The sequence below is a fragment of the Pezoporus wallicus genome, unplaced genomic scaffold (assembly GCF_028554395.1).
Source record: "Pezoporus wallicus isolate ANWC-B61680 ecotype Strahan unplaced genomic scaffold, APGP_CSIRO_Pwel_v1 contig_7750, whole genome shotgun sequence".
Taxonomy (NCBI): domain Eukaryota; kingdom Metazoa; phylum Chordata; class Aves; order Psittaciformes; family Psittacidae; genus Pezoporus; species Pezoporus wallicus.
The window spans coordinates 53,646-69,922 of NW_026637425.1; the positions used below are offsets into that span (position 1 = coordinate 53,646).

The 16,277-nt window shown below is 38.2% G+C and overlaps 1 protein-coding gene across 8 annotated transcripts in view; it reads left to right on the forward strand.

The window, feature by feature from the left end:
- Positions 1–16,277, forward strand: part of CCDC57 (coiled-coil domain containing 57) — a 35,351-nt gene that overhangs the window by 896 nt on the left and 18,178 nt on the right. For 2 of the 8 annotated variants that reach the window (XM_057405366.1, XM_057405368.1), the window contains exons 2-4: positions 7,882–8,041; positions 12,868–13,051; positions 15,006–15,106. In XM_057405366.1, coding sequence (XP_057261349.1) covers positions 7,882–8,041; positions 12,868–13,051; positions 15,006–15,106 — 445 coding nt within the window. Of the gene's footprint in view, positions 1–4,336; positions 4,608–6,784; positions 6,970–7,881; positions 8,042–12,867; positions 13,052–15,005; positions 15,107–16,277 lie in introns of those variants that run through there. The other 6 variants (XM_057405364.1, XM_057405363.1, XM_057405367.1 and 3 more) reach the window with 6 other exon arrangements.

A 16,277-nucleotide genomic window follows, 5' to 3' on the forward strand; every position in this document is an offset into this window, starting at 1 on the left:
GTATCTGACATCCCAGGTTTCTCATGTATGTTATTACTCATTATCCTATCCCCCAGTTCTACTATATTTTATCTATTCCAGTTGGGTTATGTAATAGTGTATATTTGCTGTTTATATGGCCAACTTAACTTGTAAAGTAAATAACAAACCAGCTACTAGCAGTAAAGAAGGAGATACTACATAAGTGATGTAAACTTGGAACTTGATGTTTCTTGTTGGAACTATGTTGACAAGATTGGCACAACTAGTGTGTCTATGCTGATTGCTTGACATGCAGCACAGAGTGAAACAGCTGTGCTAGTACTCATGTGGTAGGAATCACCAAGGAAGACAGTTGTAGCTAGAGATACTTAACTGATACTGGCTATGTGGCATTTTCTTTTCTGTAGTTTTGAAAAGAAGAGAAGCAGTCTTGGTTTATTAGCTCTGTTAGTCTGTCATGCATGTATTACTCGTCTTACTCTTGATACAGTAAGGGTATGTTATAAAGATAGCAAGGAAGAGAGAAGCAAGTACAGCTTCTTTATACTTTAAACAACGTTTTAAAGCTTTACACCTCTTACAAAGAGGGATTGTATGGAAGTTTGAAAGCTCTTGTTACTTTGAAATGTGCTTCCGCATCACCTTGTTTTCCTTATTTGGTTGAAAAGTAACTGTCTCAAACATGGCCTCTGACTTCTTGTTGAAGTAGCATCTTAGTAGTAACAGCTGCAAAAGCTCCACTGAATTGCCTCTTTCTGGGTAGGCTTTAAGTAAGTGGTTGGACATTATTGAGTATTTTTACTGTTTAGGTTGTATGAGTAAACTGTGCTTGTTGTAAGATGTTGTGTCTTGCTTGTACGTACACTCTTTCCTAAATCATCTGTTGATGTTCTATGCAAGTTTACTGTTCTTTTGACTGCAAGACATCCAGGCAATTGGTGCAATTTATATTTAAAATTATACTGCTATTTCCATTATGGCTGTTATTAAAACTAATGTGAAATTATAAATACTGCTGCTATCAAAGGCAAAATGTTCCCTTCTCCCCTATTAAATTGCATTTCTAGGAAATACAGCTCTCTGGAAGGCAGTATTTTAAAATTACAGAAAGGTGTATTCGTTCATATTTTTATATAAAATGAATTGTGTTATATGTAACCCAAACTCACCTCAAGATACCACATTCAATTTACGAGTGCTGTTAATTTAATTGAGATAATATGGAGATAGAGAAGAGGGTTGTTTTCATAGGAACCTGTGTGGTGCCTTTTAATTTTAAGGTAATTGTAGAGAGAGATTGTGAAAGAGCTATAATTTTTCTTAACCAACTCTTTTCAAGAAAACTTGTGATTTCAATTTGATGATTTCAAGGACGTAATAGGCTGGAGCTGCGGTCTTGTTTTTTGTTCGTCATGCAAAGGTCTTGCCTAATAATGTACTGCTAACTTTAGCTAATAAAAGATATGTCAGGCTTTTAAAAAGCACTTATAAAAATATTTTCATGCTTTAGTGAGTATAGACTGAGCATAGTTTCTTTCAGTGCCTTGGGTCCGGAAAACATCTTGTAGGTGTTTTTTATTTTTAATGTATTTACAATTGGTTTGGAGGAGGGAACTTAAGATTTATCTAATCTTTTGAACTGGTAGCCATCAGATGCATTTGAAGCAACAGTAGCTGAAAGGAAGATACAGAGGGAACAAATCTTTTAGTGTTTCATTTCCTAGGTAAGGAGGCTTTAATGTTCATGACACCGACTTTAAAAAAAAAAAAAATCTGTATCTGCTTACCCAAATGAAGACTATTCTGCTTACACTATATTCTACATAGTAGCACAATCTGAAGATTGCCAACAGAAAGCAGAATATGAAAATAATTTTATTTTTTTTATTGCTTTAGGGATAAATGTGAAATCTAGGCCAGCAGAATTGAAAGACCATCATATCATTGTGTCTCTAGCGGTGTTTGTTACTTGGTGTACATGCTGCAATATGTCAAAAAGCAGCTCCAAGACATGCATGAAAGATTTTATCAAATTGAAAGGTTTTTGGCTTTTCTTCTATACCCTAAGAATTTTTGAAGAGAGAAATGAAGAGTTAGAACAGTATGATATCACAGTTACTCAAATGAAAACATCTGAAAATGCTAAGAGGCAGAGACTAGTGGTGCTAGAGTACAGCTGGTTAAAGTGGAGCAAATGCTTGTCAAGGAAAGAAACAAAAAACCTTAATTTTGTTATTGCTGCTGACAATACAACATGTTGAAGAACATTAATTAAGAGTTGGAACAGTTTTGTAGGTGAGATGTGACTTCCTTAGAATTGCGTTCAGGAAAAGAGAAGTTTAGCTTCTCTGGGAGAGGTTTGGATTGGAATGGTGTGGTAAAATCATTCATACAATAAAGAGCACTTTGAGCATGGAGGTCTGGTTATCTATTCTGACAGAGGAACACCTAGAACATGAACAGAGTGAGGGCTAACAGATGTGACTTAGGCTGTCTTTGTGCCTTCTGTATCTTGGTTTCATAATGACTTGTGTGATTTCTGGTAACCTGTTAGAGATATGATAGCATTATGTGAAAGTGAGGATGCTCCTAAACGTGCAGCTTGTCCCTACATAATTTATGTAGTAGTTGGAGGGACAGTATGACTGGATGGAGATGGCATAAGGGAAACACAGTGTGGGGAGCAGAAAAGGATTTGTCAGAAAAAGAATGCTTTTTCCTTGGGCACTGAACACCTCTGGGAAGTGAGATGAATCTGAAAGTATTGTGTGTCTCCTGTGTGTTAAATCAAGATGCACTTTCCTTCTATGTATGTGAGGAGACAAATGATAATGGTATCAACCATTGTCAATAATATTGTCTAAGGTTATTAGACATCAGTTGCTATGTTGTACTGTGGATTCAACACAAATGGTTCAGCCTTTCAGCTATTTTAAGCTGTTGCAAGCTAATCTTAAAATGGGAGTTGGGTTTGTGCACTCTTAAATGCCTTTTATCCCACCTTCTCTGGTAGGCCTCTGTGAAACAAAGAAGTCTGTTGGGGCATATCTATCATGGGACCAAGATTTATGACCAATAAAACCAATTATAATATTAAGATAGCTAAAGCAATGCCCTTGTTTAGCTTGGCCACTCTCACTAATTTTTATTATTCTGTATAGACTTCCAAATCTTGTGGGGAGCAGAGAATAAAAGATTATTTCTTTCCACACATCATTCTTGTTTGATAGAACTATTGTCTTCAGCTGTAAACAGTGTCTTGGGGATTATCCTGTTTAAAATGTTAATTGCTGTAAAGTATTTGAGTCAAACTGCATTTGTAATGTGGAGATGACTAGATAAGTTTTAAATAAGTTTTTTTAGTTATTAGGAGTTATCTGGAAGTGAACCTGGAATTCCTCAAAGATCACTGACTGATTTATGTTACTGTAGTTCTGGAACGTATTCAAATTCTAAAGCCACTTCAGGAATTTTATATGAAGCATGTCTTTTGGGAATGGATGGAGGATTTTGAGTCTTCTATGCCTAGCATTGCCCTTTTGCTAGGGTAAGCTGGGTACTAATCACTGAGCAGTACAGCAACTACTCTTCTGATCTGACTTGCCCTAAGAAGTTGTGGGATGAACAAGGGAGGTATAAAAGTGCCTGTCTGGACTATGCAGAGATGCTGCTTCTGTTACTTTATTTATATATCCAAGTGTTGGCTACAGAATTTGAATTGAGTCAGGTGAAGTGTAAATTTAAAAGCAAAATCATAGCAGAATATGAAAGTAAATATGCATTTAGCTTTTTATGACTATCCAGTTCTAGTTTGCAGTTCTGTTTACATATTTGTTATATGATCAACCAAGTGCTGTGGTCATTCAGCTACCAAAAATAACTGCAATATAGAGTTGAAAGTAATTAGAAGGTTGCAGAACTACACAATATCAATCCACGTCTGTTTGGCCACCTACCAGACTATACCAAGCCTGTCGAGTCTTGCAGGGATGAACCCAGAGCTTGAAACGATTCTGGGTATCATTAGAGAACTTACTGGTCACAGTAGCAGTATTGGCTTTTTGTATTTGTTTGAAATATTGGCCTTACTAGTATTTTTCCACTGTATCTCAGAGAAACATTTTTTGTTAGTAGCAAATACTAGGAAGAGGAGGAGAGGAAAAGATACGAGCTGCTTCTATTTTTAAATGTATCTAAAATATCAGATTTCTGCTGGCCAGCCTTTGTTTTGCCATTTCTTATGTAACAGAAACTGTGGAGAAGAGGAACTCTGTTGAGTGGAAGTCTTGCAATCCTTTGCAACAGATCCTCCAGCAACTTCAAAAGTTGCATATATTATTGATAAGTCACAATTGTTATAATTGGTTTCAAATGACTTATGAGAAAAATTTTGATGGCGACTTTCTTTAGGGAATTACAGCATCTTGTATTTACAGTTATGTCTTACTGTTAAAAAAATTACATATGGATGCCTCATTAGGTCACCAGAGATGCTCTTTAATGTGTTCTGGTTTTGTTCTAGGAATAGTCACATAGATCATCAGCATCAGGAGTGTGTGAACCTGAAACATCAGATGGAGAGGAATATCCATGAACTGGAAGGAGATCTTGCTTGTTAGAAAGGGGTATAAAAATATGGACACACAGTGTTGTGTTGCTGCAGAGCCATCTAGCAATTCTGGTTTGACACTGTTGTAGTTACATAAGCTTTTAGGTTTTTTTCTTTTTTTTTTTCATAAGTTGATGGGATTTGAAATGACAACTTAGAAAATTACGCACTACTTGGATAGTAGCTCTTGGTTTGTTTGCCTGGCAGCTGTCCCTTGTGAGGAACTCTTAAGAACGTGTTTTGTAATCTGATATTGTGTAAAATCGTTTTCTGTAGACAGCACATGGCTATATTTGTTAGCCGTGGAACTGCAGGAGAGGTCAGCATTAGGGAGCGGAGGCAGTTTCAGTGAGCTGGGTAAATGTTTCTTGTTATTCTCCTCATTACAAGGCTTCCTCACACACACTTCTGCCTCTTATATTGCTGTCCTTTCATCAAAAAAGATAATCAGACTAAGAATGAAATTCGACCTTCCGACTGTGATATTTTAGGAGGAGCTTTATACCTCTCTGTATTCTAAACGTTAAAGAATAATGAAGCCTGCTTTCCTTTGCTTTTGTGTAAAAATGTATTTGATATTAAAATTACTTTTAATTGTTTACATGAGTGTGTGTGTGAGGAAGTCTTTCCCATAGCTTCCTATTTCCTAGCAGCCCTCTTGTCACTTTATCTCCAGTGAAATACAGAAGCTTAAAATCATTTAGGTTGGAAAAGACCTTTAATATCGAGTCCAACCATAAACCTAACAGAGCCAAATCCTCCATTAAACCATTGTATGGAAGTGCCACATCTAAATATCTTTTAAGTACCTCCAGGGATGGTGACTCAACCACTGCCCTGGGAAGCCTGTTCCAGTGCTTACTTCTGTTAATGTTTGTTGGTTTATATTTAAAATTTTACTTTTAAGTTGTGTCAAAAAAGGCTGAAATAATTTGGGGGTTTTTATCTATAGCTCAAGACTGTTCAGTCTAATTTGCTAATTTCTTTTAACATACACTTCTGTCTTATTTTAAACCTGTTTTTTTTTGTGTGAGTGCATGCTCAGGAAATTAATCTGTAAGTGAAAACTGAATATTCAAGTCAGCATTTTGTGCTCCATGGATTCCTACAGTCTCTTATTTGAAACACCTAACATAGCTCTCTTTCAGTTCTTCAATTACTGTGAAGAATATTTTCAATATGGTAAAAGAATATGTTAAATGGAGTAGATTACCTGTTAAAATGGCTTCTTTATGAGTCATCTTAACCCAAAACAAGCCAACTTTATTTTTAGGATTACCTGATCCTATAATTAGGTGAGATGATGAGGTTCTTTGTGCTAATCACAGCGTCAGTTATGTGGTAAATTGGAGTTAAACTCTACAGTGTCATAAGAAAGATTCAGCATTGGTCTTAAGTCCAGCTAAATAGTGGCAATAGAAGCTGCAGATGAGACATAAAAGTCTGGAAATCTTGCTTTGCAGAAGAAAATGGAGTCACAGTGCTTGCTTAAGAGAGAAGGATGCTCTCATTAGGATGTAAGTGACCTGATTTATCTTGTTTCATAAACTGTGATGAAAGAAATTGAGAACATCATACCATTTTTGTGCCCAGTTTATTTATGTGAAAAGCTCACAGTAATTCATGGTTAAACAGATACCACACCTGAAGTACTGTGTCAGTTCTGGTGCCCACAATTGAGAAAAGACATGGACAGACTGGAGAGGGCCACAGAGGTGATTGAAGGGCTAGAGAACTTGCCCTGTGAAGAAAGACTAAAGGAATTGGGTCTTTTCCAGGAGAAGGCTTGAGGGGACTTTGCAGTTTTCTAGTATGCTACAAAGAGGATGGAGGATCTCCCTTCACAAGGAGCCCCATGGAGAAGACAAGAGGCCAGGGGTACAAGTTGCGCTGGGAGAGGTTTCATCTCAATGTAAAAAAGATTTTTACAATGAGAACAATTATTGCTGGAACCATTGTTGTAGGGACAGGGAAAAGTCCTCACCACTAGAGGTTTTCAAGGTATGATTGGACAGGGTACTAGATAATCTCATCTAGGCTCCTTTACCATGAAAGGTTGGACCAGATGATCTTTCCAACTCAGGCTGTTGTATGTTCTATGTATATTACTGCAGCAAAATTTGTGGCAAAATTTCGATGTATGCATATAAACATTAGTTTTATGATTGACGTAATCAAGAAACCTCTCCTTAGGGCTTAACAAGAAAATGAGATCATGTGGAAAAGTATTTGGGAACAACAGACCAGAAGGACTTCTTTCATAGCCAGCCTGGAAAGTGACAGCTGCCAGTTGAAGAAGACGACTGGAAACTAAAGAATTTCTGCATTTTGTATGACTGGAAATACTGGTTTACAGTATGCATTTGGCTCATGAAAAAGTCCCTCTGAGCTCCTAATTAAAAAAAGTTATTGGGTAGTTTTATGTTCAAGATTGCATCACATATTTTGTTAATTGTCTTAAGCAAATATATATTAACATGGGAGGGTGGTTGTTCTTGTGTGTAGGCTTCAAAAACAAGTTGTGGTGCTAAAACCAGGTCAGGATTCTCATCTGATTGAGATTTCTTAGGAGTCTGCCTCTAAAGAATTCCAAAATCAATCAATGCATGGGCAGGAAGAGAAGTTGAGGGCACAGCTGGCCAAATTCCGTAAGGATGAAGAATAGTAAAGATGACTAAAGCTTTGTTTAAAGCTTTGTCTAAAATGACATTTACAATCAAGCTTATGAGCTCCCTGAAGTCTTGACAGCTTCATGTTTTGAAAGCTCAGCTTGTGTTGAAACTGGTCTTGAAAGCTCTTAAATTTTGTATATGAGGTTTCTCTCATTTTGTGCATCTCTGATCTCTCTTTCCTAGTTGTGTTTTCAATGTATGTGTGTGCAGCAGCCTTTGAGCTTAGGATTTTTACCCTGACAATCCAACAACTTAAATTCCTAGCTCTTTTGTATCCCATTTCCATTATTAGCAAATGGGAAACATGCTGTGGATGGTATTGCTGAGAGCAGTACTGGTGTTGAGCAGTTTACGCCAGCTTTGCTGAGGTGACCTCCAAAGGTGATTCTAAATACCCACAGAGATGGACCCTAGGAGACTGCTGAGCTCTAAGCAATTAAGATGCTTTTGTCTAGTAAAATACTTACAGTAGAATGTAATAGATTTGGAAAATAGAACAAGGAAAGAAGATGAGGACAGTAAACAAGGCTGAGATTTAAAACAAAACAAAAAATCAAACTCAAAACATCCTCAGTATTTATCCTGCTGCAATCAACAGCTTCTCCCTGTGTATTGTAGGTATAAACAAATGTCTCTGGTAGCTGAGCAAGAATGGATACTGGAGCAGAATAAAATGCAGGCAGAACTGGACTGGCAGCACCTCTGCGAGAATGCAGAAAGTAATTGGTATCAGAAATCAGAGGATCTAACACAAAGCCTGTCTTCAGCAAGAGAGCAGGTGAGAATTTCACGTTAATGTTTTTTAGGAACCATCTGTTGCATAGAGAGATATGGAGATTTTCTCACCATGGTGTTCTTCAGGGGAGGCATTACCTCAATTTTCTTTCAAAAATCTGTAAAATGGTAATCTGTATTGTGTACAGCAGTTCAGCAAATATATTTCATGAGAGACCAGATTAATTTTAATGGACAGTCTCTAATAGTGGCCTTTTAGCCCTTGTAACAGTCAGGTTGGCTTGAGAGATGCCACTGCTTTTCTCTTGGCATTGTAGCAGAAGAAAGATTTCTTTTAGAGTGGCCCACAGCCAAAAAGAGTTTCAGATCACAGCGCAGCTTGGATTCTGTCAAGGGAACAATATTAGTCCTGGAAAACTCAAGAGTATTTTTGTAAGGGGGGAGGTGGGGAATCCTATTTTGTGAAGTGTACAAGCTTCTGTTTCTGAAAAATGAAACATGTTTATTGCTTAGAGGCTGTTATACAATGGGCTAACCATTATTCTCAATGACCAGTTGCCTAGTAAACTCCTTGGCACAGAGAAAGCACTTGTTTCCAAAGTATAGAATGCATTTACTCTGGTGTTTTATTTTACCATCATCTTCCAAAAAATATTGATAGGCATCAATGGGTGTAGGATAGGAACACATCTGAGAGATGAATCAGCATTGTCTGTATCTCATACAGAAGATGAGACAACAAAGCCAAGTTACTTTTCCATGAAGAGTTTTTGACAGAACCAAATGGATGTGCTTTAAGTCCCTGTCCCTATTTTTTCTTCGATTTTTCTTTCTCTTGCTCCCCTCCCTCCTCTCCATACCCTTTGTAGTGATGTCCTCTGCTTTTCTTCCATCCTACTTTGAAGCTGATCTACAGAAAAAAAGCCTGCAACTTGCATGAAGACTATTCTTTCTGCTTTCTCTGTTGAGAGAGAGCTGACAATGCAAGCATTGTTTAATCACGGTATTTTTACCTGAAGGAAACAGGGTCGACACTGTCTTGAATTAGGTGAATTCATTCTGACAACTTCATGGGGCATTTTTCCATTGCACTTTTTTTTAAGCAGTTCATCTGTTTCATATGTTTAATTCAAAATACAGACATATCTAGTCTGGAATACGCATAGATTAGGTGTCATAGGCTTCATTATGGCTCTGATCCATTACTCAATGGCAAAAGGAGCTGTATGTACAGTTGCTCCAAAACAAAAATGTACTGTACCACCATGGCACATCAGAATGGAAAGAATTAATTTCTGGAAAGTTCACAAGGGTCTGTGTTAGTTGCAATTCAGGGTAGATTTTAAAATTGTAGTTAAACTTTCAAGGCAATGCTTTAAAACAGTAATTTACCAGCTGTTTAAAATAATGCCTTTTATTTCAGTGTCACAAAATAGTTTTTCTTTGATTGCTACTTATTAAAATACATATATTAAAAGAGAACCATTCAAAATTGCAATCATAATGCTGGTTTGAAACCGTGCTGAAGGATAAGGCATTGCGAGTAGAAAATTGTCCTTTGTAAAGGAATGAAAGTAGAATGCGCTGTAGCGTGCCCTTCTGGGCAGCTGCAGATGCTCAACAGCAAGCAGTTAAGAGTGTATTATCAGAGCTTGCTGATAAGAAAAAGCAGTGTTAAGCAAGCCTAGTGGTTTCTGAACACAGAAAGTGATGTATTCAGGATACTTTGTGTAAATATTTTTATAAAATAATTAGACAAAAGCAGACTGCTTGCAAAATCTTACCATAGAGCAAGTTGGTTTTCCACTTCAATTTCAAACTAGACTGATTGTAGGTTGATTGCTCAAATACCGAGAGAACCAGAACTGGGAAGGGGTTCTTTTACTGTTCACATTCACTGATTTCTTCCACTGTAACTGACTGTTCTTGTTGGCAAGACTTCGTTTCCATTTTCACACTTTTCTTTCTGTTGGTAATATACTCTCTGTTTTGTACTTTTAGCCTGTAGGATAAGCAGTACCCATCACAGCAGAATTATTTTTGTCTCTGTTTTATGTGAAGGGCTCTTGTTTAAAAAACAAATAAATGCCAAATAAATGCCAGAGAAATTATTGGGAACTAGAACCTTTCATCTTAAATTTTCTGTACAAAATTAATTGTAAACAAAGGGGGAAAGTGATTGAAAGTTTAAAATTGATAAAAATTGTGTCAGTGAGCCTTCTTAAAGAAGGAATCATTTGTTAGCTACCCTCTGATTCAGATGATTGAGGCAAGAATAGTTTAAATACACCCTAGTACAGTATCTTCAGCATAAAGGCCCTTTCCTCAGATTGATTTGAGACCCCATGAGGATACAACAAATATTGCAGTAGTCATTCTTGACTTTAATTAACGGCGATGTGACACACACCAGCCTGGAAAATCTTGCTTGTAAATGATTTTGAGTATGACTTGGGCCTTGTCTGCCTCACTGGAGCATGCTTATAATATCATACAAGTGCACAGATAAAAGATTACTTGCAGTAGTTCTGAATGCTTATGTGGTGTTCTGTCTAGACCCTTTTCCACTGGCAAAAGTCTGGAACTGCTGTATTTCTGATTGAAACTGTGGTAATTAATTTGTATGTTGCAGGTTGAGATGAAGTTCTGGGCTCCAGAAAAACCCTGAGTGATTTGATACCTACTGGTGCCTTTCCCTTCATGCCTTTTCAGTCTCTGTCCCTTTTCTTCACCTTAACAGCCTCAGAGAAATTATGAAAGCAGAATAGACATTAGCCTCATCTTATGCATACCTTCTACTGTTAGGGCAGGAAGAGCCACAGGAGAAAGAGGCTGTAGGGCAGGTGTTGTCTTTGTGACAGGGAAATTTAATTTGAAGGCTATTATGTTTAGATCATGCTTTCACATCGCACTCACAGACCAGACTTATGACTGGGGAAATAAGGAGACTGAAGGAAGTGTAGAATGACGGAGGAGATCAAAAAGGAGTAATGTTTGAGTCTGTGCGAGGCATAAATACTGACACTGAAGTGTTTTTCTGACATGTCTTATGTGCAAGGCCTTACGGGTTGCCTTTCCCTCTCAAAAGGCAGAACTGCTGCTTTGCACAATTTAAGGTTAGGGTTGAAAACAGTGAAACATTTTTTGAGGCTCAGAAACGTGAATTAGCAGCACTCAATACAAATATTCCAGAAACATCTGGTCTGGACTGTCTGTGAATCAAGATTCATTTAGTGACTGTAGGAATGTGTAGTCTACAATTGCAGGGCTTTCTAATACTCTTGTACCAAATAGTATCTGCATTTCTTAAATGGCTGATGACAAATGTTTCCATCAGCTACAGAGGATTTTACAGAGGTAGAATCTAAATTCTGCATTCTCTGTTTGGATGAAACCACAGTTATAATACACTGTCATCAGTCTGATGTAACGTCTTTAAATGTGTTTGCAGTCACACTCTGAATGAAGAAAGAGAAGAGGTAAATAATATCGGCACCCTAGTATCCTTGTCCTTATATCCCATGGATCCTACTAAAACTTCTTCCTGATGATTGTACTAGAATTTCAAGGAAATCCTGGGTAGAAACACCAGGAAACGTGTTCTCCAATCAATGTCTGTGTTTGGGTTTGTGGGGTTTTGGGGGGTCTTTTTTTGGTTTGGTGTGTTTTTGTTGGTTTTGGTTGGTTGGTTTTGGTTTGTTGTTGCTGTTGCATCTGGTTTTCCTTTTCCTTCCCTCCCCCAAAATTGTGAATTTGGAAATTGAAGAGGCACATGAGGGGAAGCTTTTCCATATTTGTCTTTTTTTTTTTTCTAAACATATGTTGCTGACTGTTGACAAGAATTGGATTCTGGAACTAGCAACCTTTGGTGTAACAGAGTAAAGCAGTTCTTACACTTTGTGGTCTAGAATGTTTCACATTTCTAGTCCTGATTACACCATCATTTTATTCACACAGGACTACCTTTCCAAACTAAATCTTTAGAATAATCTGTAAGGTTGCATGCAGCCTGTGGAGAAAATGCTGAGCAATTCCCACTCAAAAATTTCAGAAATTGAATTATTCTGGGATTACTCGGAAATAAGCAAGCTGCTGGTATTTTACTAATATCAGTCAGGTTTTTTACAGAAGTTAAACCAGTTTTGGCAACTTTGCTTTTGTCAGTTTCTTCAGTTCTGGAAATCTAAGAATGACATTTGCTCATCAATTCATATTTGTATCAAGTACAATTCCAAAAGTCAGGCTTCAAAGCCTTTGTGAAGGCAGAGCTTCAATTGTTATCTGATAGATGTTCCTTTTGCATTGTTCACTGTTAGCTTACCTGTAACTAAAGTACAAACAGAAGATACTGCTACTTATCTTAAATCTTAAGTGCTGAGAGGTTTTCTACCTGTTCTCCATTGTTCAGGTTGTCTAGGTGTAATCCATGCACTCCTTCCTCTTTTCCAGTTTAGCAAAGTATATCCAGCTTCTTCATGCTCTTGTGAACAAATTATCTCCAATGACACTTTCAAGAATTTGGCTGGTCAGAAAAGTGACTGCTGTTGAACCAGTAAGTTCTTTAAGGAGATGGGTTACCCACACATGGAAGAGCTAGAGATGGCACACTTCAAAGAACAGCAGTGATAAGACAGAGCTATCTCTGTGGCTATTCTCCTCCCCATTTATGCCTTCTTCTATATCTCAGGTTCTCTACATACCACTTTTTTCCCCTGACAAATCCCCAGAATAACCAGATGTCATTTTTCTCTTTCTGTAGTTCTTTTCTCCCAAGTCTGTTCATGGATTGAAAGTACTAGGATCTCTGTGTGATGGTGTGGAGAAAATGTGTTGCTCATTAATGAAATGTGTTGTATTGTTATTTTACAGATATTTCAGTATGATGATAAAACTTCTCTAAGCAAAAATATTCCTACCTTGGAAATGAAAAGGCTTCAGGAGCAGAATGCCAGTCTTCGGGCTGCTGTTGCACAAATGAGGAAAGAAATGGAGAGTCTTGATAAGCAGATGTCCTCTCTTCCTTTGACAGAAAATGGACAGCTTACAGAGCAAGGTGACTACTCTTGCCACAGAACTCTAAACTCAGTTAATGAAGTGTAGCTGTGGTGGTCATGACCTAGGAGGGCTATCCAGCCCATGTGTATGTATAGATCATGACTGTGGGGTTCTCAAGTTTCCACAATACATAAACACACAGAGGTCTGAGAGTCTCGGAATTTCTATATTGCAAATTACTACAAAGCTATTATTAGTAAAAAGAAATATGCACACACTATAAGTCACTACAAAATTACTGTGAGGAAAGTAAATGTGTGTATATATATTGCAAGAGTAAAGCAAGTATACATATATTACAAGTTATTACAGAATTCCAGATAGTGAAGCAAATATATAGAATCACAGAATGGTTTGGGTTGGAAGGCACCTTTAAGGGTCACCTAGTCCAGCCTCCCTGCCATGGGCAGGGACATCTTTCACTAGAGCAGATTGCTCAAAGTCCTGTACAACCTGGCCTTGAGCACTTTCAATGATAAGGCATGCACAGCTTTCCTGGGCAATCTGTCACAGTGTCTCACCTCCCTCATTGTAGTTTCTTCACAGGAGAAGTATTCAGGCCCTCTGATCGTATTAATGGGCACCCTCTTTAACAGGTCTATGCCTTCCTTACAAACCTTTCCTGTGCATGTGCCCGTAATATATTACGTGAGGTGCTACTGGTGTGGCAGTCACCACACCACTCCCAGAAGTGGGGCTAAATGATAATGGGGGGGAAAAAAACGTCTCATTTCAAAGATGCTCTACATCACTAAATCTTGAGTCAACCAGGTCCCCCAGTGAGGGTCAGGTCTGCCTGGGAAACTTCATGCAGGGAAGCTCTTGCAGAGAGGCTCATTTTGGGTGGGTAGGTAGGTAGTACTTTTTTGTGTGTAGGTATGTAAATGAGCATAGGGTATCAGTTCCAGTTATAGTTGTTGTGATTCCTGTTTTCATGGAAGGTCAGTTTGTTAACACAGTTTCTTTGACCTGCATCCACCAAGCTTTCTTTGTCTTGCTACTATGGCTGAGTGCTAAGGAAATGCCCACTAACAAACAAGAGTAGTCTTTATTTAATAAACAATAAGCATCCTCTAGCTGTGTTAATAATGAGACATTAATAATCAATTAAAACAAAACCTCTGTTAATTTTAAATAAAAAACAAATTCAAGCGTAGTTTTTGTCACAGGCAGCTCAATTAGTCCAGTTTTTTGAAGATGATGTTATCCAATATATAATAGAATTATGGCTGTTGAAGTTGGGCAGTATCCAAGAGATGCAATAATCTCTGTCAGCTGATAAACATAAGTTTTCAGAAATGCGTTTATCTGTTTTCTTTATGGCTGAAATACTTCATTCAACTAATCTTTCTTGTACCCATTTTTTTAAATTTATGGAGACTATATTCACTCACTAGAAGAGATTATAATATTCCATCTGATATTTTTAAGACAATGTAATTTGGAGGGGGGCTTCTGATTTCCAGAAAGTAACCTGTTCTTTCTCATGACTTGTCCATGTGCATCCGTAAGTTGGGACTCACATTTTTAATGGCACTAAAAGAAGAATTGTTCAGGATTAGCTTCCATTTATTGGTGATATCTTTTTCAGCTGTGACTGAAAGAAGCTGTTGTACCTTAAATGTTCTCGTTATGTTCAGTATTGTCAGTTTCGCAAGAATGATTACCTGAGGCAGTACTGGGAGAAATAAAAACTTCTTTGTGCTCCTTTACCCATGAATTGACCTTTCTCATGTGTCATCTCTATTTGCGTTCTTACTTGGTAGCTGACTTACGTTTGCATGTTTTAGGACTACTATTATTTTTCTGTTTCTTCAGCTCTGTTCACAATATATCTCCTGAAGTGGTATACATGCATAGTAATAGAACAAAAGGCCAAAGCAGCTGTTGCTATGAAAGCCTAAACTGGATAAATACATATATATTTATATTATACTTATCTTCTCTTTTAGGTTTATTGTGCACAAACAGAATTTCAACTGGAACCACTTTGAGCAATACCAAAGTCAGCTCAGTTAACTTGGATTGTATGGTAAACCCAGGTGCAGAAAAGGTATGAAGAGGTTTAAACTCCTGAAAATGCCTGCATGTGCATGTGTGTGTAATTAAATACATATTATTTTTATTTAAATAAATATTAAAAACTCAGGCAGTATGTGCTTATGTGGTTAGCTAGTAATGAGTGTAAATTAGATGAAAGCCAGCAGTGATTTATTTCAGCCAGACTTGGGCTCATCCTGTCTTGGGAATGCGTTTTGACTGGCCGTCCCCGGTCACAAATCACTCCTGATCTTTCAAGCCCTTCTGGGTATTTTTTCCGCACTTGCAAATTCTCAAACTGCAGTGTGTCGCCTCCTCAAGTTTTCCGCTGTAAATCCATATTTCAGCCTTTTTCTGAAGTGCCAAAAGCCTTTCAATGCGCGTTCTGATCAGGAGGGAGGACGCGCGGGAGCCGTGTCCCCGCGGGCGGGCAGGAGCTGCCGAGCCCTGCTCCCTCACAGGCCCCGCTAGGGAGCGCCAGCCACCTGCAGCGAGTGCGGGCGAGGGGCTCGCTGGCGCTGGAGCGCCCTCACACGGCTCCAGGGCTCGCAATGTCATTCCCATCGCGCTGCTGTAAAGGGCAGGACCGACATCGGCGTTAACTTGCAACAGGCGTCTGTCTGAAAAAGTAATACAGGAATTGAAGACTGGGACAAATATCGAATACTACATAAGGCTTAAGTCACTGTATGTTCTCCCCTTCTGTCTCCCAGGAACTTCATGGTGTAGTAAATGGAGTCTCATGTATGATAGGTTAAAATACAATGAAAAAATAACGGATTTCTAATTTTGAGGTAATCTGTAAGATCTACCCATAGAAGTTGCATGCTTTATTCTTACTGTTAAGACTCACCAGTAACCATCTAAGTTCAAGAAAATGGAAATAATAGCCAGGTAATAAACAAGGATGAGAGGTGGAGCCTCTCTCTCTGGAGGCATTCCAAACCTACCCGGGATGGTTCCTGTGTGACCTGCTCTAGGTGGCCCTGCCTTAAGGGCAGGTTGGGCTGGATAATCTCCAGAGGTCCCTTCCAGGCCTGGTGATTTTGTGGGCGTTAAAACTAAGAGCTTTAAGAGCTGAAGTAATACCAATGATCAAACAAAATTGTGGGGCCTTGGGAACCTTGTGTGAAAACATGCACAAGCCACCAGGCACAGATCATGTTTAATCTTAGTTTTATCTT